At 47.8% G+C, this 27,429-nt stretch overlaps 4 protein-coding genes and 1 long non-coding RNA gene across 5 annotated transcripts; 3 read left to right on the top strand and 2 right to left on the bottom strand.

The window, feature by feature from the left end:
- Positions 1–921: 921 nt before the first annotated feature.
- On the bottom strand, positions 922–1,314 carry H2ac25 (H2A clustered histone 25). Its single transcript, XM_042284068.2, has one exon. It carries the CDS (start codon positions 1,312–1,314, stop codon positions 922–924), a length of 393 nt encoding a protein of 130 aa, XP_042140002.1.
- A 26-nt stretch (positions 1,315–1,340) lies between these two features.
- Positions 1,341–2,008, top strand: LOC102924298 (histone H2B type 3-B). The gene has a single exon (XM_006996273.4). The coding sequence runs from the start codon at positions 1,628–1,630 to the stop codon at positions 2,006–2,008; it is 381 nt and encodes a 126-aa protein (XP_006996335.1). The 5' UTR covers positions 1,341–1,627.
- Positions 2,009–6,952: 4,944 nt separating this feature from the next.
- On the bottom strand, positions 6,953–7,622 carry LOC102924610 (H2B.U histone 2). Its single transcript, XM_006996275.4, has one exon. It carries the CDS (start codon positions 7,554–7,556, stop codon positions 7,176–7,178), a length of 381 nt encoding a protein of 126 aa, XP_006996337.1. The 5' UTR covers positions 7,557–7,622; the 3' UTR covers positions 6,953–7,175.
- A 4,768-nt stretch (positions 7,623–12,390) lies between these two features.
- Positions 12,391–13,101, top strand: LOC121831812 (uncharacterized). The gene is made up of 2 exons (XR_013041663.1): positions 12,391–12,713; positions 12,927–13,101. It is a non-coding gene; the product is annotated as an uncharacterized LOC121831812 (long non-coding RNA).
- Positions 13,102–20,118: 7,017 nt separating this feature from the next.
- On the top strand, positions 20,119–26,883 carry Rnf187 (ring finger protein 187). Its single transcript, XM_076542416.1, has 4 exons — positions 20,119–20,775; positions 21,979–22,071; positions 24,929–25,153; positions 25,808–26,883. The coding sequence occupies exons 1-4, from the start codon at positions 20,134–20,136 to the stop codon at positions 25,808–25,810; spliced, it is 963 nt and encodes a 320-aa protein (XP_076398531.1). The 5' UTR covers positions 20,119–20,133; the 3' UTR covers positions 25,811–26,883.
- The last annotated feature ends 546 nt before the right edge of the window (positions 26,884–27,429 follow it).

The raw sequence follows: 27,429 nt of genomic DNA, 5'->3' as shown, positions 1-27,429 counted from the left end.
GCATAGTTAACAAGAAAGGGGACACACTTCTGACTCTGGCGTTTTTAAGTACTATAACTCATTTAATCCCCTCAACTCTCCCTTTCCCACTGGTAGTGATTAATGTGCCTGTTCCCGTTTATTTGATCTGGAACTCTCCAGCCATTCTTTATACTGCCTGTGGAAGGCACAATTCTCTCTAAAAACTCATATTTTACTTAATATGACGCTAATAATGCTTTCCTTTAAATTTATTAGAAAACATTGCTGTACTCAAACATAGTTTTACCAAAACCGACCAATTATTTTGTTCCTCAAGATTAAGCTACTTAAGTGCTTCCGATTGTTTGGTCAATTCCAAACGCCTGCAGGACCATGCCCATCTGTAATCTACCACTGTAAGCAGGTGGGGCAGCACTGCTGAGTCGCTCCGTGTCTCCCACAAAAGAAACCAGGAAACTTTGAGTTGTCATCACACACACACGTCTATGAACAAGTAAATTTGAAATACCTCCCCTCAGACACTTTTGGAAATCTAAACCTGGCTAGATCCTAACTCGAATGTCTCGGGTGTAACTGTAAGCGTTTCAATTCGCTCCGTTTCAGTAGAAACACCAGCACTTGCCTATGAGAGCCTTATGCCAAGCATTTCCTTAAACACGAACCTTAACGGAAACCGAGTGCCTAACACGGGGCAGTGGTGGGGACAAACCGCCAGAGCCTCCAAACCAAGCCCAGGCCAACCAACCGCAGATGGAAGCCGTTGGCCTCAGCCGGGAACGCCCCAGGCGCAGATGCTCGAACCCATGGAAGGAATCGGGATTCCCAGCCCTGGCCAGCACCTGGCGACAGGTTCAGTGTACAGCTCTTTCTTTGGGGTTGTGGGTGGCTCTGAAAAGAGCCTTTGGTGTCCGTTAAGTAGCACTAACGACCAGGAGGGCCTCACTTGCCCTTGGCCTTATGGTGGCTCTCGGTCTTCTTGGGCAGCAGCACCGCCTGGATGTTGGGCAGGACGCCGCCCTGCGCGATGGTCACGCGGCCCAGCAGCTTGTTGAGCTCCTCGTCGTTGCGGATGGCCAACTGCAGGTGGCGCGGGATGATTCGTGTCTTCTTGTTGTCGCGGGCCGCGTTGCCCGCCAGCTCCAGGATCTCGGCCGTCAGGTACTCCAGCACGGCCGCCAGGTACACCGGGGCGCCGGCGCCCACCCGCTCCGAGTAGTTGCCCTTGCGGAGAAGACGGTGCACTCGGCCCACGGGGAACTGCAGGCCCGCGCGAGACGAGCGGGACTTCGCTTTCGCGCGAGCTTTGCCGCCCTGCTTGCCACGACCAGACATCTTCAACTGATGATCAGAAAGAAGAACACAAACCAGAAACTAAGCTGACGATAACGACCTCGTAAGCGCCAGCAAGCTCTTATATATGATCAGGAGGGAGGCCAGACTGCGCCTTTCTATTGGACGGCAGCACTAGCCAATCAGAAAAAGAACCCGGCGCCTCCTAATTTGCATATACATTACCCTGAGATGACGTAGTGTACAATTGTATTCAATCAAAAGCGAGTAAAGTCTGATCCTTCATTTGAATACAAGGCATATAAATAGAGTTGGTACGGCGGACACGCGCGTTTCCCGAGAGCAGCTAGCCAATATGCCTGATCCGTCCAAATCTGCTCCAGCCCCCAAGAAGGGGTCCAAAAAGGCCGTCACCAAGGCACAGAAAAAGGACGGCAAAAAACGCAAACGGGGCCGCAAGGAGAGCTACTCCATCTATGTGTACAAGGTGCTGAAGCAGGTGCACCCCGACACCGGCATCTCCTCCAAGGCCATGGGCATCATGAACTCGTTCGTCAACGACATTTTCGAGCGCATCGCCAGCGAGGCCTCCCGCCTGGCGCATTACAACAAGCGCTCGACCATCACGTCCCGCGAGGTGCAGACGGCCGTGCGTCTGCTGCTGCCCGGGGAGCTGGCCAAGCACGCCGTGTCCGAGGGCACCAAGGCTGTCACCAAATACACCAGCTCCAAGTGAGGCGCGGCGCGGGCGTCCTCAATCCAAAGGCTCTTTTCAGAGCCACCCATGCAGTCCTTAAAAGGGTCTTGAACACAGCGTGTGTGGTCATTGGTGACTGCCACGCGCCTGAGGGAGATTCTCAGTTACTGGGTACCACTAAGATGTGCTTTTGAGTGTGAGGGATGTAGGGCTGCAGCTGTTCTGCTCTTCCCGAGGGTGGGATGAGAACGATGGTCAAGGGATAGACAAGGGGCGTGAGTCCCCTCCCTAAGCCTCCAGTCTTCCCCAGGTGGGCGAGGTCACCAGCGTAGTGGGATTCTGGGTGCCGTGCCCGCTGGGTGGCCTCTGCATCTGCGTTCCTTTAGAACCTTTCCTGGAACAGACAGGCGTCTTGATCCCTTGGATATGACCATTCTGGCATTACATCCCAACAGATCCTGCACAACAGTATGCTGGAACAGGGCTTGAAAAGGTACGGCGGCGACACCCGCAATGCCTGTGTAAAAGAGCTGGATGTAGCCAGCTGCAGCCGCCAGCAGTTTTAGTGGCTAGGGGATGGAAGGATTTGGGAAAGAATCCCGTTGTTTTGAGCAAATGAGTTCCTCTCCTAAAGCTGCTTTATTTTCAGTGAAGCGTTGGTAACAGAATTGTCCGCACTCAGCATTTATTTGAGAATGCCATCTTGATCTGGAACGTTTGGGCAGGAGATCTTAACCGTGGAAAGAACACCACTTTCCTTGGTTTGGCTATATTTATTTGAACCGGTATGAGATATATTGAGAATCCTATCGCCGTCTCCAGCAAGGAGTAATATAAATTTTATTTTTTTCCCCAAACAGTCAAAGGGAGCCTGTCCCGTCTGGTCCGTCTGGTCCGCTGCCAACGGGCAGTTGGAAGGAGGGGGTGGGGGGGACGGTGGGGGGGGCGGTGTCTCCGCTGGAACTTCCTACCGGAGCCGAGCCATCGATCCCTTTCCACATAAAAGGATTTTGACAACTTCATACGTTTTAAAGTTACCATCTGAAGTATTTTTATCCTGTCAAGTAGCTGCAAAAATGCAAATGTCAGTGTAGGACTTTTTTTTTTTTTTTAAATTAGTCTTAAAAATACCTATTAGAACATTAACACCAGAGTCAGGACAAAGTAAACCAAATTCTTTAACAGATATTTTGGATTATTTTCTTTGAGAATTTGTCTCTGTTTTCTTTCTGCCTCAAATCCTGCCAACAGCAATTATATGTATATTACATTTTACCAACTGCCATTCTCCAGAATTGTCTATTGAAATTTGAACACGTCAACCAAGTCATCACAGTGTTTAAAAAGGGACACCAGGAGAGCAGACAGTTGTTTAAGACACAAATCGTTAAGCTTTGTTACGTTAGTGAAAATGAGTCTTCCATTGAGGTTTGATGGGAGGAGGGGGTGGGTGGGAGACTGAACTCGGGACCTCTAGTCTGTTAGCCAAGGTTGTACCACTGAGATGCCACTCAGTCCTCTTCTTCCCCACTGCCTGGGTTGTTTATTTCAAATCCATTCATGGGCACAAGCAATCAGTGTGTGGAATATAGCATTATTTTCACTTGACATCTTTTTTTCTTTTTTTCCTTTTTCTTCTTTTTTAATTTTAATTTTATTTTACAATACCATTCAGTTCTACATATCAGCCATGGGTTCCCCTATTCTCCCCCCTCCCACACCCTCCCCTTAGCCCCAGCCTACCCCCATTCCCACCTCCTCCAGGGCAAATCCTCCCCTGAGGACTGCAATCAACCTGGTAGACTCAGTCCAGGCAGGTCCAGTCCCTTCCTCCCAGACTGAGCCAAGTGTCCCTGCATAAGCCCCAGGTTTCAAACAGCCAACTCATGCAATGAGCACAGGACTTGGTCCCACTGCCTAGTTGCCTCCCAAACTGATCAAGCCAATCAGCTGTCTCACCTATTCAGAGGGCCTGATCCAGCTGGGGGCCCCTCAGCCTTTGGTTCATAGTTCATGTGTTTCCATTCATTTGGCTATTTTTTTTCAATAATTGAGTAAAACCGAAATTTATTATAAGCCACAGTTGTCCTAGGGACCTCCATACTATATATATAGCCTCTATGGTTCTATGGGCTGTGGTCTGATTGTTCTTTATTTTATATCTAGAATCCACTTATGAGTGAGTACATACCATGACTGTCTTTCTGGGTTTGGGTTACCCTCACTCAGGATGATTTTTTCTAGTTCCATCCATCTGCCTGCAAATTTCATGCTTTCATTGTTTTTCTCTGCTGAGTAGTACTCCATTGTGTATATGTACCACATTTTTTCCATCCATTCTTCTGTTGATGGGCATCTAGGTTGTTTCCAGGTTCTGGCTATTACAAATAGTGCTGCTATGAACATAGCTGAGCATGTATCTTTATGGGCATCTTTTTTTAAAAGATAGAAAAAAGTGCATAGTAATAGAAGCCTTGTCATAACCGGTTTACCCAATACATTCCTTCTTTAGTCATAATTGAAAACATAAACCATGATCCATCATCAAAGTCGAGACCTGTCAACAGTTCTTTCACATTCTTTCTCTGTCTCTCTGTCTTTGTCTCTGTCTCTCTCTGTCTCTGTCTCTCTCTGTCTCTCTGTCTCTCTCTCTCTCTCTCTCTCTCTCTCTCTCTCTCTCTCTCTCTCACACACACACACACACACACACACACACACACAAACATATACACACACCCCAATGTAGGTATCATGTAGGCCTTGCTGGTCTAGAACTCACTATATGGATCACACTGGCCTGGAACTCTGAGATCTGCCTGCTTCTACCTCCCTAGTGCTGGAATTAAAGGTATGCACCACCATGGACTCATGCCAATATTCTTAATGGTCTCAAAAATAGAGGATTTGGAAGCCAGACATGGTGGTGTAGACCTCAAATGTCAGTTGAGAGGAGCAGAAGCAGGTGGATCTTCGTGTGCTCAAGACCAGTGTGGTCTGCATATCAGGTCCCAGGCTATCCAGAGCTACATAGTGAGACCCCGTCACCAAACAAAACACAAACAGGATTTACATTAAGAGAAAAAGGCTGACTACAATCCTCTCTGAACTGATGCCAAGTGATTGTCAAGGCCTCTAATGCTCTCATTATACAGGGAAGTACTCTGTTACAGAGCTGCATGGCCAGGCCCGGAGTCAAGCATCCATTTTAAAATTTTAGCTTTGAGTGTTTCCCCTGCATTTATGTGTACCACGTGTGTGCAGAAGTCAAAAGAGGGGGGTCTAGCATTATTGATGGTTGTGAGCCATTAATGACCCAGCTATTGTGGGTGTTAGGAATTGAACCCAGGTCCTCTGCAAGAGCAATAGGTATTCTTAACCCTGAGCCATTTCTTCAGCCCAAGTATCCGGTTTTAAAGGAACACTTGCAACTGCTTCATCTAGGCCTGGTACAATACATGGTTTCAGTAAACTGGAACCTTTGCCTTCAGAAGAAAGATGAACCTAGCAGATGAGTCTAAACACGGTTTAGTACAAAAGATAGAATTGGTGAGCAAATCTAGCACACAATCACAACTTTCAAGGATAATCCTCTAACAATACATTTATGGTTGTTAATACAATGGTTTCATTTTTTTTTTTTAGGGTTTCTTTTTTTCTTTTTTTTTTTCTGACAAAAGCTGGAAGTTCAGAATAAGCTGCCCAAGTGTGTTCCTTTGGCAACCACAGCTCGGAATGGGGAAGATTCATCCTCTTGTAGAGTGTGAATATTAAGGAGGAGACAAAGAAGGCAGAAAATTGTCTCTGCTGTTGAGATTTTGTAATATAGAAAACCGAGAGAACTAACTGTATACACAATGTCCCCAGTTCCATGTTGTAACAGTGAAATGAACTGGTGAAATTGAAAAATTGGCAAGTGTAGCAAGTGTACAACAAATATGTGAGAATTTATAATAGCAAGAACTAGGACAATGCAAATGACCTGTTCTCTGGATCTGAAAAACTTAATGTTAGTAAGGTTGGAGGGGACAATCAGGGATTTGAGGGCGTGCAGTCTGAAACATGGACAAGACTGCTATTCCCCAAATCTGAACTAGACGGTCCAAATTTGCTAATTATTAGGGAACCAACTAAGGATTTTGAGCAAGGGAAAAAGCTGTCGTTTTAAGAAGAAATTACCAACAGAAAGACTCTCCTTTCCTGTGTGAGACAGTAAGAGGTTAAATGTTGACAAATGAGCGGCTGTCACGGGTGTGAGGAGAAAGACCGCCATTGTCCATCCGTGAAGCCGACATGTAATCGGAACCAGGGGCGACTAGGAGCTCATGGAAGATGGGCTTCTCTGACACACAATGAACCACTCGTATTGGAATTTTATAGGGAGGGTGGTTTGGACTGTTCTTGCACTTATTACTGCAAACATAAACTGAATACGGCGTATGTAGCTTTTTTTTTTGTTTTAAAGGTACTAATTTACTTTATTTAAAAGGATGTTTCACCATTTACTAGAGTTCCATTAATGTATACACACATTTTTATGATATATACTCACGTGCGTGCACACACACACACACACACGTATATACTGAGATGAAACAAAAGGGCCTTTCATCGTTTAAATACATGCGTGGGTAAAATACCAGAATCTTCACTGGCAAGATTTTGGCTTAGCGGTAAAGGTTGGAGAGCAGGGCTGAGCGTCGCATTTTTAGGCGTTTCGAGCAGACTACAGAAGACCTACTTAAATTGTCTTTGGCTGGAAGATCTCAAAGTGTCTAATCCTGGCAAGGGGAGGAAGGGAGCAAAGAGACGGAGGAAGATGGCTCCGAGAGCACAACCTGAGCCTCAACACCGCACTCAGCAGGACATGGGGGAGGGAGGGTGGAGAGGGTGGGAAGATGAGAAGAGATTCTGCTGCTGACGCCCCCCCACCCCCAACCGCGCAGTCCATGCCAAATGTCTCCGGAAGCAATCTACTAAACTACGTTCTCTGTGGCCAAAATTAAACCAGACCAATTTCTTTATTAATGTATTATAAACAAGGCGTGTATTACCTCAGAGTCACAATGTCCAGCACCTACCCCCGCCCCATCCTAATGCACATCAAGTGAATGACAGATCCCAATCACATCAGGTAGCACGCTCCTTTTTTGAGATTGGAAGGTGGCTCTGAAAAGAGCCTTTGGGTTGGTGGCGCCCGCGCCGCGCCTCACTTGGAGCTGGTGTATTTGGTGACAGCCTTGGTGCCCTCGGACACGGCGTGCTTGGCCAGCTCCCCGGGCAGCAGCAGACGCACGGCCGTCTGCACCTCGCGGGACGTGATGGTCGAGCGCTTGTTGTAGTGCGCCAGGCGGGAGGCCTCACTGGCGATGCGCTCGAAAATGTCGTTGACGAAAGAGTTCATGATGCCCATGGCCTTGGAGGAGATGCCGGTGTCGGGGTGCACCTGCTTCAGCACCTTGTACACATAGATGGAGTAGCTCTCCTTGCGGCCCCGTTTGCGTTTTTTGCCGTCTTTCTTCTGCGCTTTGGTAATGGCTTTCTTGGACCCCTTCTTGGGGGCTGGAGTGGAGCGGGAAGGCTCCGGCATCCTGCTGCACTGGCTGCACCAAGACGAACGCAGAGACGGTGAAGGCAAGGTTATTTGTCATCCTCATATTTAAATGAAGGCTCCAAAGTAGTATCATCTGATTGGACAACCATAAAATGTTGTAACTAGGAGACACCGGTTCTTCTTTCCTATTGGACGGTATCGCAACCAATCCGAAAGTGCGTTGGCTGAGCCGGCTCAGGTGTCTCATCTTTGTCTGAACCCTTTGTTATAACTGGGATGATTTAGCATCTCTGGCAGTTGTGGACGTGGCTGAAGGGACAGTACTGCCGGATCCGACTCTCGTTGAACCAAATCGCCGGCCATTTGTTTCTCATCCACAGCTAACGAGGAAGAAGCTTGTTGCCTGCTTAGTTGGAGGAAATGACAGCTTTCAACTGCCATTTATTTCATATCATAGCCTCTCTTCAGGGGAAACAAAAGCAAAGACATTCCTATGAGAATTCATGAGCGAATTTCAACAGTTCATTGGGAAATCTGAAAACATACTAAGGCAGTTTCACTGGGAGTGTGTGGCCAGGTAGATATTTATCTGGGGAAAGGGATTCTTGGGATGTCCATAATGCCCGGAACTGGAGCTAAGGCTGACGTAACGTTACGGATGGGTACCATATTTACAGGACATAGCAGGTTACAGAAGTTATGCCTCGCATAACAATTTGTGCGCGCGTATACACACACACACACACACACACACACACACACACACACACACACACACACACACACGGTGCTGAGTGAAAATAAAAAGGCTGTATGTTCACATCGCTCCCATTTCAGCCTCACTTGGAGAGCTGGCTTTAAACACACTTGAGTTATGATCTGCATATCACAGTTGAGGAATCCTGGTCTGAAGGTGGATATGGATATGGATAGCTACCATACCTGGGGCATGTAATCTACTTTCTTCGCCCCTCCGTTCCTTCATGTGATAGTATAATGCCTGTTAGATGCTGTGAGCTCATATGGGTGAACAGGCTGGCAAGGTGCCCTGCACACACTAGTGCATAATTCCTATGAGCTCTTCACAGCAACACACAGCATTTCTATCTCCCACCAAAATACAGAGTGAACTGTAATCCCCCACGAAGAGATGTGGCTGTTTCTGCAGTGTCTACAGGGCAAAAGACAATATGGCAGCCAGCAGATGCCCACCCAACGCTTGGTGAATAAACCAACCTGGAAACCTATTCACTCCAGCTGCTGAGGCCTTGTGTGTTTTCATATTGGGAGACTTCAGGGGAAGGGAACCAGAGTCTTAGTTATCAGCATGAGAAAATGCTTTCAAAACAATTTTGTAAAAAAAAAAAAAATCACTTAGAGTCTAGCAGTGGCGCACGCCTTTAATCTTAGTACTCAGGCAGCAGAGGCGGGTGGATCTTTGAGTTTGATGCCAGCCTGGTCTACAGAGCGAGTTCCAGGACAGCCAGGGCTACACACAGAAGTCCTGTCCTGAAAGACAAAAACAAACAAAAATCACTTAGGAAAAAAAGAAAACATTTTGGGTGTCAACCCTCCTATACACACAATGTGAATAAACCTTGGGTTAAAATTACCTGCAACTACCAAGAGTCAAAAGGTTAATATTAGAATTATCTGTATAATTTAGAGAACATTTACAAATTGTTTAAGAACAGGAATAGGAAAGCAAATCTTAAAACAAAAAAACTACTGCTGTTGATATATCATATTAATTGCAAACAGATGCTTGTTAAAACAATGGCAAATGTTTCACCTACTAAGATGGGGGGGGGGCGGCGCTCCATAGCTCAAGCAAAAACACTGCCCTGCCCTGAAGGAGGAAAGCTGGCAATATATGCCAAGATATTCTACAATGTGCAGAAACCCCACTGTCAATGTAGTCTCCCAAAGTAACAACCATGTTTGCAAGCAAACATAGGCATTCACTTCCAAAAATAGCATGTGTAAAAAAAAAAAAATGTAGAAGTGATGAGGCCCCACCACATCATGGCTGGCTTTTACAATGGAGTTTGTTATCCTTGAGACAAGGTCTCATGTACCTCATCCAGCCTTGAGTTCCAGATGCTCTTGCTTCCATCTCCAGCGGGTTAAGATAACAGCTGCCACATCTGGCTCATTAATTTTTAAGGCTATTTAATGACAAGTGAAGACAATATTAAACGAAACTTACAAGTACAACTGCATGCAGGGCTCCTCCCGGTGACGTCAACATCTTAGTCACTTTCAGTCCATGTTGGCAGTGTGCTCCTGGGTGTCTACACAGTGTGCAGAATGAACAACAGCCTGTCTCTCTCCCTCACTCCAAGGCCACATTGCAGTGGCCTATGACTCACCTATGGTGGGTGATCCTGAAGGAAGACTTCCTGTTTTGTGGATCATTTACTGTTGTTATAAAAACATACCCAGTGGATCTGGTATTGTATAAAGCATAAAAGTTGTCAGAGTAAAAATAACTCCTGTCAATCTTAACAGACTGGAGGGAGCCGTGGAGGGGCAAAGCCGAGAGGTTGTGAGGGAAAGGCTATTTACTCACAAATGACATCGTATTCCATTACAAGACTCTGGAGCCAGGCGCTTTTGCAGAACCCTCTAAGGGACTGAGGGCCATCGGATAGTTAGATACAGTCTGAGTTTAATATTAATATGCCTCAGGCACGCGCGCGCGCACACACACATCAATTACTTCTACATGAAGATCTTCCCATCAAGTGCCTGTTCAATCTCAGACTGGTGCCACTTTTGCTATTGGTAATTTTGGCCAAAGATTATTGTTTAAAAATATCTTGCACATTCCTTCTCATTTGTGGCTTTTGTTTGTTTGTTTGTCTTGTTTTGTTTTTGTCTTTTTGAGACAGGGTTTCTCTGTGTAACAGCTCTGACTGTCCTGGAACTCATGCTGGCCTCAAACTCACAGAGATCTGTCTGCCTCTGCCTCCTGAGTGCTGGGATTAAAGGTGTACACCACCATGCTCAGTTCCTCATTTGTGTCTTAAAAAACAAAACAAAATAAAACAACAAACAAACAAACAAAACATCCCCTTCCCTTGCTCCAGCCCCTCGGAATATGTGCCATACATGATCACTTTGGCACACACGCTTCCATTACAGCACTTGGCTTTCCCATGGCAGCATTCTGTTACTGATAATGCAACATCAGTGGTCTGGAGAACCTCTCCAGTTGCTTAGATTGGCAAAACCAACAGATTTTACATTACAGATAAAACATTGGCAAGCTGGAGGGTTGTGCTTGGAAGAAGGAAAGGAGGAGAGAAAGGGAGGGCAGGTACTGGAAAGGAAGGGAGGAAGAAGAACCAGGGAGAAAGAAGTGGAAGAGAGAACGAGAGAGAGAGAGAGAGAGAGAGAGAGAGAGAGAGAGAGAGAGAGAGAGAGAGAGAGAGAGAGAAAGGAGGGCCACTAGAGTTAGCTCAGTGGTTAAGTGTCAAGCCTTGAGTCCAATGCTGGGGTCCACACAGTGGAAGTGGGGAAGGAGTCCAGCACCTTGTCCTCTGACCTCAGGATGTGAATTGAAATGTAATTTTGAAAATGAAGAGCAGACAATGAAAAAGAGAGTCTGTCTGGGAAGCGATGGCTTCGGTAGCAGCCACTAAAGGCTGCATCCCTTCCTGATTCTCTTGCCCATCTCCTGTTCGGCTCCCTTCCCTCACCCCACCCCCAGCAGTCCCGTGGGTACACTTTAAACGCGGGTGGTAAAAGGTTTCATTTTTGTCTGCACCTCCTTTCCCTGTCTTCACTGGTTCTAAAGCACGAGCCTGGCCCTGGAGGCCATCAGTCCACATGTGGAAAGGACGTCTTTGGCATTCATAAGCACATTGACATCCTGGATTTGGGTGCCGCTGTGGATGACAAGCACACATCCTTCTCTTCTACCCCAGCTCTCACCCCAGCAACAAAACTGGGTTCTTTCAAAATTCCCACAATTAATACAAGTGATACACTATTATGGCCAATGTGACATACATTAGGGGAAGGGGGTCCCCCAAAGAGGCTGATAATTGGAGGAGCAGTAGCACTGGACATCTAGACTCCTTTTACTCAGGGGAAAAAAGGGGGTCTGCAGAATACAGAGGACAGGTTTTCAGGCTTTCCTGCCCGGTTGAACCTTTGAGTTCGGAGCTCCAGGAAGTAGGTGCAGGCTCTGGGGTTTGTAGCGAGCTTGAAGTAGGAACGGGGTTTAGGCATCTTTTGTCCTCTGCAGTTTCCAGCCGGCATCCTTTGGACAAAGGCCTTCCTTCCCACCAGGACCCTGACTCCAGGACCTCTCTGTGGCGGCAGCAGCTGGGGCACTGGAGAGTCCTTCAGTTAAGGACGGTGTTTTCTCCGATTGGGCATCCAAGGGGCTCAGCTGACCGCACCGAGGCATGGGGTTGTGAGGAGGTAAGCTGGCCTGTTCCTCTCGCCAGTGTTTGCCGAAGGGTCTTCTGTGGCCAGTTCTCCACAGCCGCTCTAATGATCGATGGTGAGAGCTATTGAGGCAAATCTTCGCAACCAATATAAGTCCGAGAAAAGCCGGGCTACCATCCCCAGCTCTGAGAGCCGCACATACCCTAAATTTGGTGCCTTTGTGCACCTGTCTACCTGCCCCAGCCGCGGGGCTCTGGCGAAATTTTCTTCCTTGCGAGTGACCACTTCCTTCTTAATTCCCTTAAGTAATTTCCTGCTTCTCCCCCTAAGCACAGTAGTTAAACGTCTTAGGGACTGCTGGGAGTGAACCAGCGGCTTCCGAGCAGTATGTAGAGAAGATATGACTGCGTACTCTCCCCGACTCGGAATTTATGAGAGTATGTATTTTCTCAAAAGAGGCGGCGTTCGCGCAAAAAGAAGGGTCGGGAGGAGGGGCAGAGGAGTCACGGTGGCCCATTAGGACTGCTGGGGGTGGGGGATGGGGAAAGGCAGCTGGACCCGGAGATGAGCGAGAGAATCAGGAAGGGATGCAGCCATAAGCAAGCTGCAGGTCACACCCCGACCTTCCCCAGGAAACACCAGAGCCTGCCCTGCCCCCGGTTCCCTACTCCCCTGACTCCCAACCAGAGCACACATATCTAAGGAAATCATTGTGGTGTCCAAGAACAAGGGAGAAAATATGGAGGTACAAACGCTCGTGAAAGAACAAATTCCTCACCAGGAGGGGAGGAGGTAAGCTGGCCTGTTCGGATGGGATAAAGGACCGCGTAGGCAAGCCTTCGGAGCGGGAGCAGCAGGCAATGCAGCTCTCGGCTTGTGCGGCTGGTGTCGGTAGGAGGGTGCATTGACCGCAGCACACTGAAATCACCCCAGGCCTCTGGACTGGATTAACCCACTCTTGGACCGATGGATTTGTGGGTTACCGCTGGGGTGTTTTTGTTACAGCTGGCTCTGTCTCACCCTATGATGCTCTGAGAACACCTTTATTCTGCAGAGTCCCCACAGCAAGGAGGCTGTCACCAGATGCAGCTCCTCAGCTTTGGATTTCCCAGCTTTAGGAACCCAGATAAGTGTTTCTCTATAAATGATGCAGCCCATGGTATTCGGTCACCGCTGCAGATTAACAACCGACAATCCCCCTCCTGCCCCGGAAGCCTCCATATTTCCCTGTCAGTCTCTTTGCACTGGTAGTGTGTTGGGATTTCTCAGTCACTTCTCTCCACCGGCTAAGAAGTCCCCCCCCCCCCCCCCCCCCGCTGTGCACAAGGCACCAAGTACTCCACCCACGTCCTAATCCTGCAGCCAAGGATTTGTTACTCTTCGATTGGGCTTTGTCTCCTTATCTTAAACGATAATTTTATTTTTTTTTTAATTCAAGTATGGTGGCGCCAACAGAGCAGGAGACCGACGACGACGACGACGACGACGACGACGACACTGTGAAGGCTGTCAGAAGCAAAAATAGAGCCACTCTTTGTTATAGTGAAGGGATCTCCTCTAGGCCTGACGTGCCATCCTGCCGGTCATCATAGAGCAGAGATGTGTGAAGACCCGAAGAATGAATGACATCTAGGTTTATGGTAATGGTAGTGGGGCTGTTAATATTCACTCACAGGAAAAGGAGATAATTGCATCCCTGTTTTTTATCCTGGGGGTCTTGGGGGTTCCTATTGGAGCATATAGGGAGTGGAAGGCTGGCTGGAGGTGGGAATTCCCATGATGCAGCTTTCCCGAGTTATCATCCATGCTGAGGTGGAACTTCTTGATAATATAATTGTTGATTCACCCATGATCCTATAAGTAACCCCTTCCCAAGTCCTGTCAGTAATTCCAATAAACTTACTTGGCTCACCAATTTGAACTTGGTGGAATTGTTTCTTTTATATAACAGTGTCTTAACTGGGGCAAATAGACATTTCTTCCCATCTTCCCCGGGAAGTCAGCCAATGCCTTTGTCCAGCCCTAACCAAAAGTTATAATTGTGAAGCAGGTGTGCCCAATGAGGCTCTATCAGGAGTACAGCCCTGTACAGAGGGTACTGCCGCCATTCACAGAGAATACTACAGGGGTTACTGCGCACAACTGTCCTCATGGCCCAAGAATTTTGTTTTGGAATATCTGATGTGATCTTCCTCTTCTCTTTTTTCAAAACTTACTTGCCCTAGTCCCCTTGTTTACAATGACATGTGTTACCTTCGTGATACTCTGCTCTTTCCAAATATTATTCTTTTGTTTTTTTTGAGACAGCGTTTCTCTGTGTAGCTTTGCGCCTTTCCTAGAACTCACTTGGTAGCCCAGGCTGGCCTCAACACACAGAGATCCGCCTGGCTCTGCCTACCAAATGCTGGATTAAAGGCGTGCACCACCACCACCCGGCTCTATCCCTTCACTAAAGTGTCCTGTTAATCATTAACATCAGGGCTCTATATCTAGCCTCTTGGTAGTTAATCTCTCATTTACTTCAGAACCCTATAGTCCATTCATTTTCAGTTTCATATCATTCATCTATCCAGAGCTCTATAAACAAAACCCCAGTTTGCTTCAGTCAGTTTGAGGGAATTGTTTCAGAAAGATAGAGAGTAATTCAAACACATTATTATTATTAATATTATGTTTGTTATTGTTGTTGTTGTTGGTTTATATTTGTAAACATCACAGGTATAGTTAGATTTTAGGATTCAGATGAATTTTAAACATCTGAAACATTTGTTTTTACATCTAACATATTGAAAAGGTAGTAGTTATTAAGTAACTGGTTTGAAGCAATTTTCTTTGAAGCAGCATTGTATTTTATTAACAGGTTTGGGGCTGGAGAGATGGCTCAGCACTTGAGCTACTCTCGCAGAGGATCAGTGCTGGATTTTCAGCACCCGTGTTGAATGGCACACAGCCTCCTGCAGCTCTGATTCCATAGCCTTCAATGTCCTTCTCGACCTCCACAGGTACCCACAGACATGTATAGACATACACACACATACATACATACATACATACATACATACATACACACACACATAAATATAAACACAATCTTCTTTAAAGAAAAGGTTTTAGGATAGGCTTAAGCACAGGCATCCAGAGAGGAGAGAGGATGCTGAAGAGATGGCTCAGTGGTTAAGAGCACTTGAATTTGCTGCAGGGGACCTGAGGTCAGTTCTCAGCATTCACATGGCTGCTCACATCTGTCTGTAAGTCTAGTTCTGAAGTCCTCTTCTGGCCTTTTTGGGCACTATGTACTCACGTGGTGTGCATGCATCTGGCAGGCAAAATATTCAAACTACATACAATAAAAGTAAGTATTTTAAAATTTAAACAGTTTAAAAAGGGAGAGAGGCTTAAGTAAAGGACAGTAACCTACACCCTCGAGTGAGTGTGGGCTTCTCAAGTGAGTTGCTGCAATTTTAAAGTCAAAAGGATAAACTATTTTTTAATGTTTATCCCTAGAATCAAATCCAAAAGGCAGCTCATAGGCTGGGGGTGTATTTAAATGGTGGACAGCTGGCCCTGGTGTACGCAAGGCCTTCATTTGATCCCCAGAACTGAAGATTCGGAAAGGACAACTGATCTTCAGGCTTAACCCTCCGCTTTGCTGTATACTTTTCCCCGTGTAACATGCATGGCATCGGAAGAGTGCTCTTCCAGCCACACCTTGGCCATGCCTGTGTGCCAGCCTGGGTTTCCAGGATGCCACATGTAGGCAGTGTCCAGGACGCCTATGTGCTGTCCCAACTTTCAGGTTACAGTGTAGCTCTTCCCACATCTCCTTCCGCATTGCTTTCCATTGCTGCCATGTTTTTGTTGTTTTTGCTTGGTTTCGTTTTTTTTCTTTTCTTTTTAAAGAGATTTATTTATTTATTATGTATATAACATCCTGCCTTCATGTATGCCTGGGGAGAGGGCACCAGATCTCATTACAGATAGTTGTGAGCCACCATGTGGTTGCTGGGAATTGAACTCAGGACCTCTGGAAGAACAGCCAGTGCTCTTAACCTCTGAACCATCTCTCCAGCCCTGGTTTTTCTTTTTAAGCCAGGGTTTTGCTATGTAGCTCAAATTGGCCTTGAACTCACAATTTTCTTGCCTTCATTTCCCAAGTGCCGGGATTATAGATAGGCAAAGTCATTGTCTAGGATGCATAAGGCCCCGAGTTTAAGGATCAGACCTCAGTAACAACTTGAGAACCATGTTGGATATGGCCATGGTCAATTAGATGAATATAGATGTGCTCTAATACAACTAATTTTTAAATTTTATCTTATAAAATTTATTATTATTAATTAGTGTGTGTGTGTGTGTGTGTGTGTGTGTGTGTGTGTGTATGAGATGTGTGTGGGCATCCATGCCATAGTGCTTGTGTGAGGGTCAGAGGACTGCATTGTGGAGTTAATTTTTTCCTTCCACCTTTACCTGGGTTCCAGAGATCAACCTCAGGTCTCCAGGCTTGCACAGCAAGAACTTTTACCCACTGAGCCATCTTGCTGATCCCCAATTAGATTTTTTAATTTGAAGAAAAAAAATTCAAATTTATATATATGCATACATGTCATATCTGTTGAAGAGGTTGGCTTTAAACCTACAGGGATAACAACATTTAAGGACACCCAAATCCCTCAGACAAAAATCTCTGTTTCACACACACACACACACACACACACACACACACACACACACACACACACACAGAGTTTTGGTCTCATTATGTAGCTCTGGCTGGCCTGGAACTTACTGTGTAGATAAAATTGGCCTGAAACTCACAGAGCTCTGCCTGCCATGACTCCTGAGTGCTGTGATTAAAAGCATGTACCACTATAGTCAGCTAAAACATTATAATATTTACATGGATACTTCTATTTAATTTAATTTTTTTCTAGATGACATGATACTAAATAGGATATGATTACTGTGTGAATATTTGTTCTATTGTTTAGGAAATGAACAGGACTGTATAGATTTAGTACAGATATGGCTGCATAGTAGTGTTTAGTACACACAAATGGCAACATCACATTTACAATATATTTTCAATCTCAATCTGAAGAAGACTCCTAAGTTGTGGATAACTGACTACACCTGCTTATATAATATTCTTTGGAGTGCATTCCTGCAAAACTCACTGCTGTTCTGTGTGAGCATTGAGCATTGTTGGATTACATAAATTCCATGTACATGCTGTGATGGCTGTTCTTGGTTGTCGATTTGACTACATCTGGAATTAACTAAAACACAAGGGGGCTGGGTACACCTATGAGGGATTTTTTTTCTTGACTGAATCATTTGAGCTGGGAAAACCACCCTAAATCCAGATCTTTTGAGGTGAGAAGATCCACCTTAAATCTGGCCCACATCTTCTGCGGGCAGCCTATATAAAGACCACAGAAGAAGGAAGCGCTTGCTCTTTGCCTGCTCGTTCTCACTCTTACTGCTAAGTTCATTTCTTTAGTGGTATTAGAACTTACTTGTTCAGGATTCTGGCATATACTAAAGACCAGCTGAGGCATCCAACCTGGTGGACTGAACAGTTACTAGATTCTTGGACTTTCCATCAGGAGACAGCCATTGTTGGACTAGTTGGACCATAACCTGTAAGCTGCACTAATAAATCCTCTCTCTCTCCTCTCTCTCTCTCTCTCTCTCTCTCTCTCTCTCTCTCTCTCTCTCTCTCTCTCTCTCTCTCTGTCACTTTATTTGTTGTGTTTCTCTAGGGAACCCTGAACAGTACATATACCATTCAATTTCTTCTTCTTCTTCTTCTTCTTCTTCTTCTTCTTCTTCTTCTTCTTCTTCTTCTTCTTCTTCTTCTTCTTCTTCTTTTGGTTTTTCGAGACAGGGTTTCTCTGTGTAGCTTTGCGCCTTTCCTGGGACTCACTTGGTAGCCCAGGCTGGGCTCGAACTCAGAGATCCACCTGGCTCTGCCTCCTGAGTGCTGGGATTAAAGGCGTGCGCCACCACCGCCCGGCTCAATTTCTTCTTTTTTCACTATACACTGTCCATATTTTGGCATTGTCCAAGGCTTGTTTTTGTGGTATGTGACCTTGTATTTCCCCTCTGCACTTTCCTATGGATGTACTCTTGCCTTCTAACATGCTGCCACATGCCCCTTTGGACGCTGGTAAGAATGCAATCATTAGGAAGAGTTCTTTTGGCAAAACTACACAGAGAAACTCTGTCTTGAAAAACCAAAAAAAAAAAAAAAAAAAAAAAAAAAAAAGGAAGAGTTCTTTTGGCTACCTAGACATAAAGTTCATGGGATTAAAGGTGTCTCTGTTTGGCTTGATCTGTATTGCAGGAGTGGCTCCAAAATGGCCATCCCAGGTCCCTGGCACTGAGTGGGCATTCCATTATCTAATGCTAAGTATAATGTGACACTTTGTGTGTGACGCTGTTGCTTAATTCTACATTTTTCAGATGAACACTGGATTTGAGTATCTTCCCATATCTTCATTTTTCAGATCATGTTGGACTGTTATAATAAAATTTCTGAGTCCGAGTAACATAAATAAAGACATTTATTTGGTTCATGATGTGGTGACTGAAAGATGCCCACGTCCTGACAAGGACCTCTGAACTGTGTTACAATATAATAGGAAAGTGGAAAGGGAACTGTCCACATGTGAAAGGGTCCAGTATATGGGGCAGCCTCACCAGTAACTCACGCTTTTAAGAACTAATTTTCTCCTTGATAGTATTTTTGTACAGCGTAGACAGTTCAGAATGGATCTCACGATGGGAAATTTTTCCCACCTGTGACATCATGTTAGCAGTCTTAATAGTTTCAGATTTTGATTCTCTGGATGCTGAACCTGTATTAACAAGACATTAACAATAAGCAACAGTAATATTTGATGCCTGAGTTTGCATCTCAGTAATTCCTAAGACTATCATCTGCGAGAGATTCAAAACCCTATTCCCAGCCTTGCCACTCTGCGGAGCTTAAATTTCGTTTTCTTCTATTAAGACATTTACAAGAAACAGCTCAAGTTTCACTTAAGCTTGCAAATGAAACAAGTTGAGGTCCCCCAAGAGGCACAACTTGTTTTATGTTATAAAACTGGCATATATATATATATATATATATATATATATATATATATATATCATATACATCACTAAATGACTAGTCAAAATTCACATGACAATGGGCAAGTCAACAGGGACCTAGATTCCCTACAGGACACTGATAAATTGATTCTAACTGGAGTGGAGATAGTGAGAAGATGAGCAACACATTTAATGCCTTGAGATTTTTAGAACTGTAGCCACCAAGAACTTAAGAAACCAATCCCACAAAATTCAGTTATACCACTGAGATTCTATTCTCCACAACGCTCCCCCACCCCCAGTAAGATTACAACTTTCCACAGCAAATTTACTAATTTGGTGACCAAATCATATATTGCTAAATAACATTTGAATTAAAAAGAGAATTCCTTATGCAAGTAAAACAATAAAAGAACAATTCTAAATGGTTCCAGTTTATGACATATCAATGATAGGAAAAGTCAAATATGGGAAGGAGAATGGTGGGGATGGTCTTTCAGATTTGGCAGATGAAAACAGTTCTGGAGACGGGGTGGTGGTGGGGTGGTGGTATTGGTTGGGTCGTGGATATACATGAGGCACTTAGAAGCTGTTTATGCTTTAGGAGCACTGACTCCTCATTTGGGCCCACAAGGTAAAAGCACCTGGCATTTCCACCTCCACTTTATGTCGCTATCTTCTGTAGTTTGGTCAGACGCCTGCTTGACTACACAGGCATGCTAATCATTTTAGGAGTTTCTGTCTACCTGACCTGTCTTATCCTGCTTCTGGGTTGAAGGTATAGAGATAAGTCACCCTAAACTTTCATTCACCCTGGATTTCAGGAGATGCAAAGTCTCCCCTGACAGACCACCTCCCGAGTTATCTATGGGAGACGAGCAACTATCTATGATATTGCGGCGGCACCCTGGAGTATGAGTGTGAGTAACCTTATAGGACACAGAGAGCATCGCTGTCAGGATTTGGGTTCGGAGCCCACGACTGACACCAACAGGACAAAGAGGTGAGCAGCCACCAGAACCAGGGTGGATGAGTGCGCAGCTGCTCCGACCTGGGCGGGGCGACGCGCGACTACGAGGACCTGAATGGAGAGAGTACAGCTGCCAGGACCTGAATGAAGAGAGTACAGCTGCCAGGACCTGGATGGAGGAGCTCGCAGCTGCCAGGACCTGGATGGAGGAGCGCGCAGCTGCCAGGACCTGGACGTCAGAGCGCACGGCAGCCCGAACCCCGCCCCGTGCGCGCGCGCGTGCCCGGCGTTGGCGCAGTCCGGTTCTGCGTCGTCGGGCTGAGGTTTGTCGGCCTCGCTCTCCGGCCGATTCCCGGCTCTTCTGCGCCCTCTCCGCCGGCGCCGCCACCCGCAGCCCTGGCGCTCCCCGCGGGCCCCGCTGAGGCCGTCTGCGCCTTGTGCCAGCGCGCGCCCCGCGAGCCGGTGCGCGCCGACTGCGGCCACCGTTTCTGCCGGGCGTGCGTGGTGCGCTTCTGGGCCGAGGAGGACGGGCCCTTCCCGTGCCCCGAGTGTGCGGACGACTGCTGGCAGCGCGCCGTAGAACCCGGCCGCCCTCCACTCAGTCGCCGCCTCCTGGCACTCGAGGAGGCGGCCGCGGCGCCGGCCCGCGACGGCCCTGCCAGCGAGGCCGCGCTACAGCTGCTGTGCCGTGCCGACGGAGATCCGCTATGCTCCGCCTGCCGCATGGCCGCGGGCCCGGAGCCGCCCGAATGGGAGCCGCGCTGGAGGAAGGCGCTGCGCGGCAAGGTGCGCATGGCGGCCCCGCACACCACTCACCTTTGTGCCTTACTCACCTGGAGTCAGTCTCTCCATCGGGGCGCTGACCTCCTCTTCCCTCTGCCGCATCCCATGGGTGCCCAGAATCCTCCCCACCCTGAGTCTCCGCGGTGCCCTCCAGCCCTGCACCCTCCCTACCCCGCGGGTTCCTGCCATGTTCTTGAATCGTGGAGTCCGTGAGTTCGGTCCTCCCCGATTTGTGTTAACCATCTCCCGGACCCCCGCTCTGATCCTCGATCTCTCATCTCTAGAGCATGCTCTTTTGTCCCCTTTCATCCCAGTTCTCTGGCCTACTTGTTCCTTATCTCTATACCGCCCTTAGACTGTCATTTTTCCCCCCATATCCTTTCAGATCCATTCCCTAAGGCCTCTTCCTCCTCCTATCCGGCTGTGACCTCATTGAGGCAAGCCCCACCCATCTACTTGCTGGTGGAGACCTGAGTGTGGGCTTCTGTCTGCCAGTTACCCATCCCTTGCAGCCCTCTGAGGGACTGCCTGTCTATCTCATTCTGGAACCTTCTCTGCTGTGCTCCCTTGGTTCATTGCATGTGACATTTGCAATTGGGTAGAAACTGCCCATTACATTCCGGGCAAAGCCAGGGTCCAGGGGTCTTGAGTATCATTCCCAGGCCCAGAGAGGGGCAGGGTGTCTATTTCTGAGAGGCCAGGTAGGAAGGCAGTGAGTGATGCCTGGTTGGTCTCTGCCCCGCAGGAGAAACCATTAGCTTAGTGTGTTTGAGGGTGCTGCTGTTAGCCTTATGTTCTGGAATGATGCACCATGAGCTCCAGAATAGGATTTAGTCGCTATTAGTGAACACTGTTGGGGTGGAAGCCAGTGGTTACATCGGGGTCCTAACCCGGATGCTCTGCCAGAACATGCTGCCAGGGTTTGTCCAGCGGCTTGTTTCCCCCTTCCTAAGACAGCAATCTCCACAGAGACCAAGCAGGACGTGGAGGAGTCAGAGGAAAGCCGTTGTCTGAACCAGTATTTAAAAACATGCAATCACACAGCAAACCTAGAACTGTCCGCTGAGTACCTAGTTCTGACAAAGTGGGAAGCACAAGAGACCCCCACTTTTAAAAGACAAACAAGTTGCAGCAGCCAGAGGCTGGACTGCTGATCTGGGTATCCAAATCCTTCTTCCCATTCTGTAACCAGCTTTTCTTTCCCAGGAGAACAAGGGGTCCGTGGAAATCATGAGGAAGGACTTAAATGATGCCCGGGACCTGCATGGTCAGGCAGAATCAGCGGCTGCTGTGTGGAAGGCAAGTGGGGTCTCCTGGATATGGGGAACCAGCAGGACAACCAAACTGAGCTGCTGTTTGGCTGGCTGGAGGAGGGGTCTCTGTGTGGACTTAATGAATGCCAGGGTACTGTCATGGGACACAGTCTAGTCAGAAGTCAGTAGGGATCTTCTTTCCTTCTCATGCTTTACCTTCTCATGAAGTTCTGTAAGCTTGAGCTCCCTTTTCTACACAGGACACTCTGTAGTACTCTTGATTCTGACCAACCCCAGTAGAACTTGCTGTTTTCTGGCTGCCATATAAAACCACAGACATTATTGCTCTGGAGGCTGGAAGTCCACAGGCAAGCCATGGCAAGTCCATATCTGATCAGGGCTACTTTCTGGTAGCCTTTATCAGTGTATCATCACATAGACGGGGGATAGGAGCTCTCTGGGGCTAGGGCACCAATCCCATCTCCTCTGGTAGGACTAACTACTTCCCAAAGGCGGACTACTTTTGGTTTTTTTCAAGACAGGGTTTCTCTGTGTAGTTTTGGTGCCTGTCCTGGATCTTGCTCTGTAGACCAGGCTGGCCTCGAACTCGCAGAGATCTGCCTGGCTCTGCCTCCCGAGTGCTGAGATTAAAGGCGTGCACCATCACCGCCTGGCATGGCCCACTACTTTTAACACCATTACCTGGAGGTTTCAGCACAGGGATTTGAGGGGACACAAAAAGTTGGTACTTAGCAGCTTGCCTTCATCTCATACCTTCCATGGCATTAAACACCAAGGTGACATCTTGTTACAGTTTTTTAAGGTTACTTGTCAACAAAACCACACATTGATTTAAACTCTGCTGACTTTTCCTTCTAGATATTAAAGTTCATCAGTTTCCACCCTCCTATTTTTTTAAGAATATAAAACCAAAGTGTTTTTGTAGACTACAGAAGCCCTGATGCTCTCAGATGGCCTGTGCTGAAGGCTGAAGCCACCTGCTCTACCCCTCCCCAAAACTGGAAGGCTTTGAGGATGTCCAGCTTACTAGGAGCCCACAGTCATTCCAAGGACAAGTTCTAGCACATAGAGGCTTTTAATACGAAGATGAGGATCCTGTTAGTCAGAGGGAGGAGCTTGTCCAGACAGCAGTTATCTGGCTGGTGTTTACATCCTTTTCAGCGAAAGCATTCTTCCCTTAGGAACATGGCTATCGCCCGTGTTGTGTGGTTCAGAGCCAGGATGAAGATCTGACTTGGAGTGTCTGTTTTAGTTCTGTTATCTACGTTAGGCTGGTTGAAGAGTGGCTGGGGGTGGCAGGATGGATGTTTTGCTCTCGGATTCACCAGAGGCCAGTAGGGAAAGTGGCTGGTGGAAGGTCACTGTGCATTCTGACAGGGCTTTGGTCCCCGAGTTCACCTTTGGGAAGCTGTGAGTGGGGTCTTCACATAAGCTGAGCAGTGTATATGTGGGTTCTGTGTCCAAGGACTTAACAGACTTCTGATTGGAAATGGGGATGTTGCTGATTGGTGGAATGCTTGTCCAGCATGTAAGAGGCTCTGAATATAATCACACAAAGCAAGCACCATAAATAGACCGTAGGCCTGTAGTTGTTGTATGTGTGTACTTAATACATAAGCTTCCTTCTAGTCACAGTATAGGAGAGAAACTCTTAAGCGAAATCCACAGAGTCTGTTTAAGGGAGTAACAAGGATTCATTAAGATAATAAAGGGGAAGATACACTCAGGAATACAGCCACTGTCCATTCTGCCCGGGAGCAAGTGGATCCAGCTTATACCTCAAGGCTAATTGGTGGGATGAATCCCCGCTACACTCTTTAAGAAGTATTTACGCTGTGTTAGGTAGATTGTGTCAGCTGGAGATGACCTGCAGCATGTGGAAGGATGCAGATAGCTTATGGCAGTGCTAGGCCATTTTGTAAAAGGGACTTGAGCATCTGTACACTTAGGTGTCTTGGGAATGCATTTCCTGCAGGGAGACAGAAGGTTGCCTTAATAGAAGTTCAAGTGGTATGAGAGGCCTCATGAGGAAACAGCTCTGAGAAGCAGTTATATCTAACAAATACATTGACTTGGACGGAGAATGGCAGGTTGTGGACAGGTGATTAATTTGGGAGACATGAAAGAATTCTTTTAACAAGGTCCATGCAGCATCTTCCAGCCTTGATAAGAATGCCATTCCTTTGGCTTTGTACAGGGAGTTGGGTTAGCCTTTTTCTGTTGCTGCAACACAATTATCTAAGACTTGAGTACTGAGTACTGTGTAAAGAAGGCAAGTTATTGGTTCTAGAGGCTGAACATCAGAGATTAAAAGGCTCTGTTTGCCTGTCTCTAGTGGGGTCTCATGGTGGGAGTGTGTGGACCCAGGATTGCGCTCTCTGTAACAGCTGCCTTGGGAACCAGCTGGTAGCCTGTGAGACCAGCATCAGTCTTTTCAGAGGGCACACCTGTCAGTGACCTGGAACTCGCTCAGTAGACCAGGCCAGCCTCGAACTCACGGAGATCACCTGCCTCTGTCTCCTGAGTGTTGGGATTAAAGGCATGTGTGTGCTGCTACTGCTGGGCTTCATTCCCCACCTCTTAAAGGTCCTGTCAACGCCACCTTACATTAGAACCAAGCTAACACCACCATGAGGGTCCACAGGGCATCTTTCATGTGGAGATATCACTTCTTGCTTAGGAAAACAATGCAAGAGAATCTTCTCTCACCTTTGATTTTTTTTTTTTAAGTAGGTTTAATTCAGAAGAGCCAGCTAATATATTCTGAGGTGTCATATTTCTTAGTTTCTTTCAGAGTAGATGAGGGCTCTCTTTCTTTGGACACAGTAGCGGTGGGTGTGGGCTAAGGTGGACTGTTGTCCCTTCTCCCACTCCCCCTGCAGGGGCATGTCATGGACCGAAGAAAGAAGGCCCTGACTGACTACAAGAAGCTTCGGGCCTTCTTCGTGGAAGAGGAGGAACACTTTCTGCAGGAGGCTGAGAAGGATGAGGGTGTTTCTGAGGATGATGAGCAGGCTGATCCGGCAGAACGCTTCCGGTCCCTACTGCAGGCTGTGTCGGAGCTGGAGAAGAAGCACCGGAACCTGGGCCTTAGCATGCTTCTGCAGGTACCACCGGTGGGGAGTGAGCGTGTCTCCACGTCACATCTCTGGCCTGCTCAGAGCCCCAGTGAAGGGAGATCACCCAACAGCAAGGTTGGGGCCGGGAGCCTGCCTTGCCCTGGCTGTGGCCTAGGTCTGAATGTCAGGGAAGTGGTAGGAAGGAACTTAGAGCTGAGGGAGAGATGAGGTGACCCTGGGTCTCACGTGGGAGGGATGTTTTCACCCCTCAAACTCCTGGGCAGAGCAGCCAGGACGCCCCCTCTGTCTTCTCCCATCCTCATCTCTGCCCCAGGGGTTGGGCCAACACCTGAGGCCTGAGGCAGCCCGCTTGGCAGTCTGAGCCTGGGCTTGTAATGTGGCCTTCAGCAGCCACATGTAGCTGAGGTAGCTGTTAGGGGCTATCCAGTCCTGGTGGTGATGGGTGCTATACAGTCTTGGAGACACAGGCTTTGGACCTGTGTCCAAAGATGGATTTCAGTGAGTTGTCAAGTTACCTTGGTTCTGGAAGTGTTGTGCTCAGGAGAGCAGCTGTCTGTCTCACTGCCTATTCTGTCTCTTTCTGTGTATTTCTCAGGCTCATTGTCATCTTTATCTCTGTGTCTCCCTTCATTTTCTCTGTTTCACTGCCTTTTCCTTTTGTCTCTTTCTCTTTCCCTGCAGTGATGATGCTTAGCGGCAGGCTGGCCCCCTGGAGCATGAGGCAGAAGGAACCACCTTCCACAGCTGGCCAGCAGCACCCCTACCTACATCTCTGAGACCTCTGCCTGGCACCACTTCGTCCTGGACAGGCCCCATCTCCGTCAACACCGACAGCACGTTGGCCGGGGTGAAGCGTCAGCAGTGCCTCGCTTTTGGTCGTCCACGTAGTTCCGTTTCTCAGCTGTGTTTTTAGTTTTCTTTGGGGTTTGAATGTGCTCAGGCTCTTACCTGTTGCTAGTAGAGACCAGTCCTGGATTCCCCTCCGTGTGTCCCAACCCTGTCAGACCACTGGGCAGCTCTGAAGCCCCTTCTTGTTCCGCCATGGCTCGGGGCCTAGTGTGGCGATGTTCCTCCAGTATCCTGGAACCACACCTTGCCCCTTCCCCATTGGTGCCCATGGCAGGGTTGGCTCCCCAGACATCCCTCAGCAAGGCTCTCGGGCATACCAGTTACAGTCAGCCTGTATTAGTGCCAGGGAATAGAGATGCAGGAGGCCCTGGGGTGTGGCTGAGACCCTACTCTTGGGGAAGAAAGGTGAAGCATTCTCCACCCTGCAGAGGCCCGCTCCCTCCCTTTGGGTCTTGCTGGGCCGGACCCTGGGAGCTGCCTTCTGCTCTGTGCCCCTTGAGTGTCACTGGTATCCCCAAAGTGCTCCCTACTGTTACCCGCTCTCACGGAAGGACCCTCTTCCCCACAGAAGAGCAGCAGGGGTGGCATCTCCAGGCCACCTGGTGCTTCCCTTCGCTGTAGTTTTGGCTTTTCTCACCTCATATCTTCTCCGGTAGGTTAATTTGACAAAACTTGTGGCGTAGCGGTAGCGTGGTTGCCTGCAGCATTGTGTATGTAGATAACTAGTTCAAGAAACACAACCCAGCAGAGTGGACAGACACAGGTCCGGGGCCAAAGATTCAGACCCATGTAGGTTTGGGGGAGCAGTGTTTGTCCTCAGAAGGCCCTGGCCTTGGGTGTAGTGACTGGCTCCAGCTTGACTCCCAGGTGGGCTGGGTTCTCAGTGCTGAATAAAGTGGTTTGCTCCAGCCTCTGACTCTACCTCCTAATCTGTCCACATAGCTGCGACCCCTGCTCTTGACCTGGGTCCAGGGCCTTTGATCCTTGTGAAAGCGGGATAAGCAGACGGTCGCTGAGACAGTCGGGGAGAGAGGCAGGTGTCATCCTAAAGCTCGTGTTGACTGTGGGAGTTACACCCAGGAAGTAGGGCCAAGAGGAGCCCTGCCGAGGGGACTCTGGCTTAGCCCACCTGACAGGGTCCTGCGGAGGGCCAGCCAGGTGAGCAGATGCACCCAGGGCTGGAAGGTAACAGACTTGTCACATTCATATTCAGGGTGACTGGATGCCCAGGATTGGCCTTCCCTGCAGGCAGAGGAGCTTCCCTTCGCCTGAGTGCCAGGGAAGAACAGGAAGGCAAGAACAGGTGCAGGTGGCAGTGAGGGCAGTAGCCCTGAGCCTGTCTGACCTCTGTTGGGGCCAAAAATGGAAACTAGACTAGTTGAATGGCAGGTGTAGAGAATGCCAGGCAATCGGACTGGCCACTTGTATTCAGAAACAAGTGAGGTTCATCCCTC

This window comes from Peromyscus maniculatus, chromosome 8 (assembly GCF_049852395.1).
Source record: "Peromyscus maniculatus bairdii isolate BWxNUB_F1_BW_parent chromosome 8, HU_Pman_BW_mat_3.1, whole genome shotgun sequence".
In the NCBI taxonomy this organism is placed as follows: Eukaryota; Metazoa; Chordata; class Mammalia; order Rodentia; family Cricetidae; genus Peromyscus; species Peromyscus maniculatus.
The sequence above is the reverse complement of the archived record's forward strand: the minus strand, read 5'-3'. Positions and strand labels throughout refer to the sequence as shown.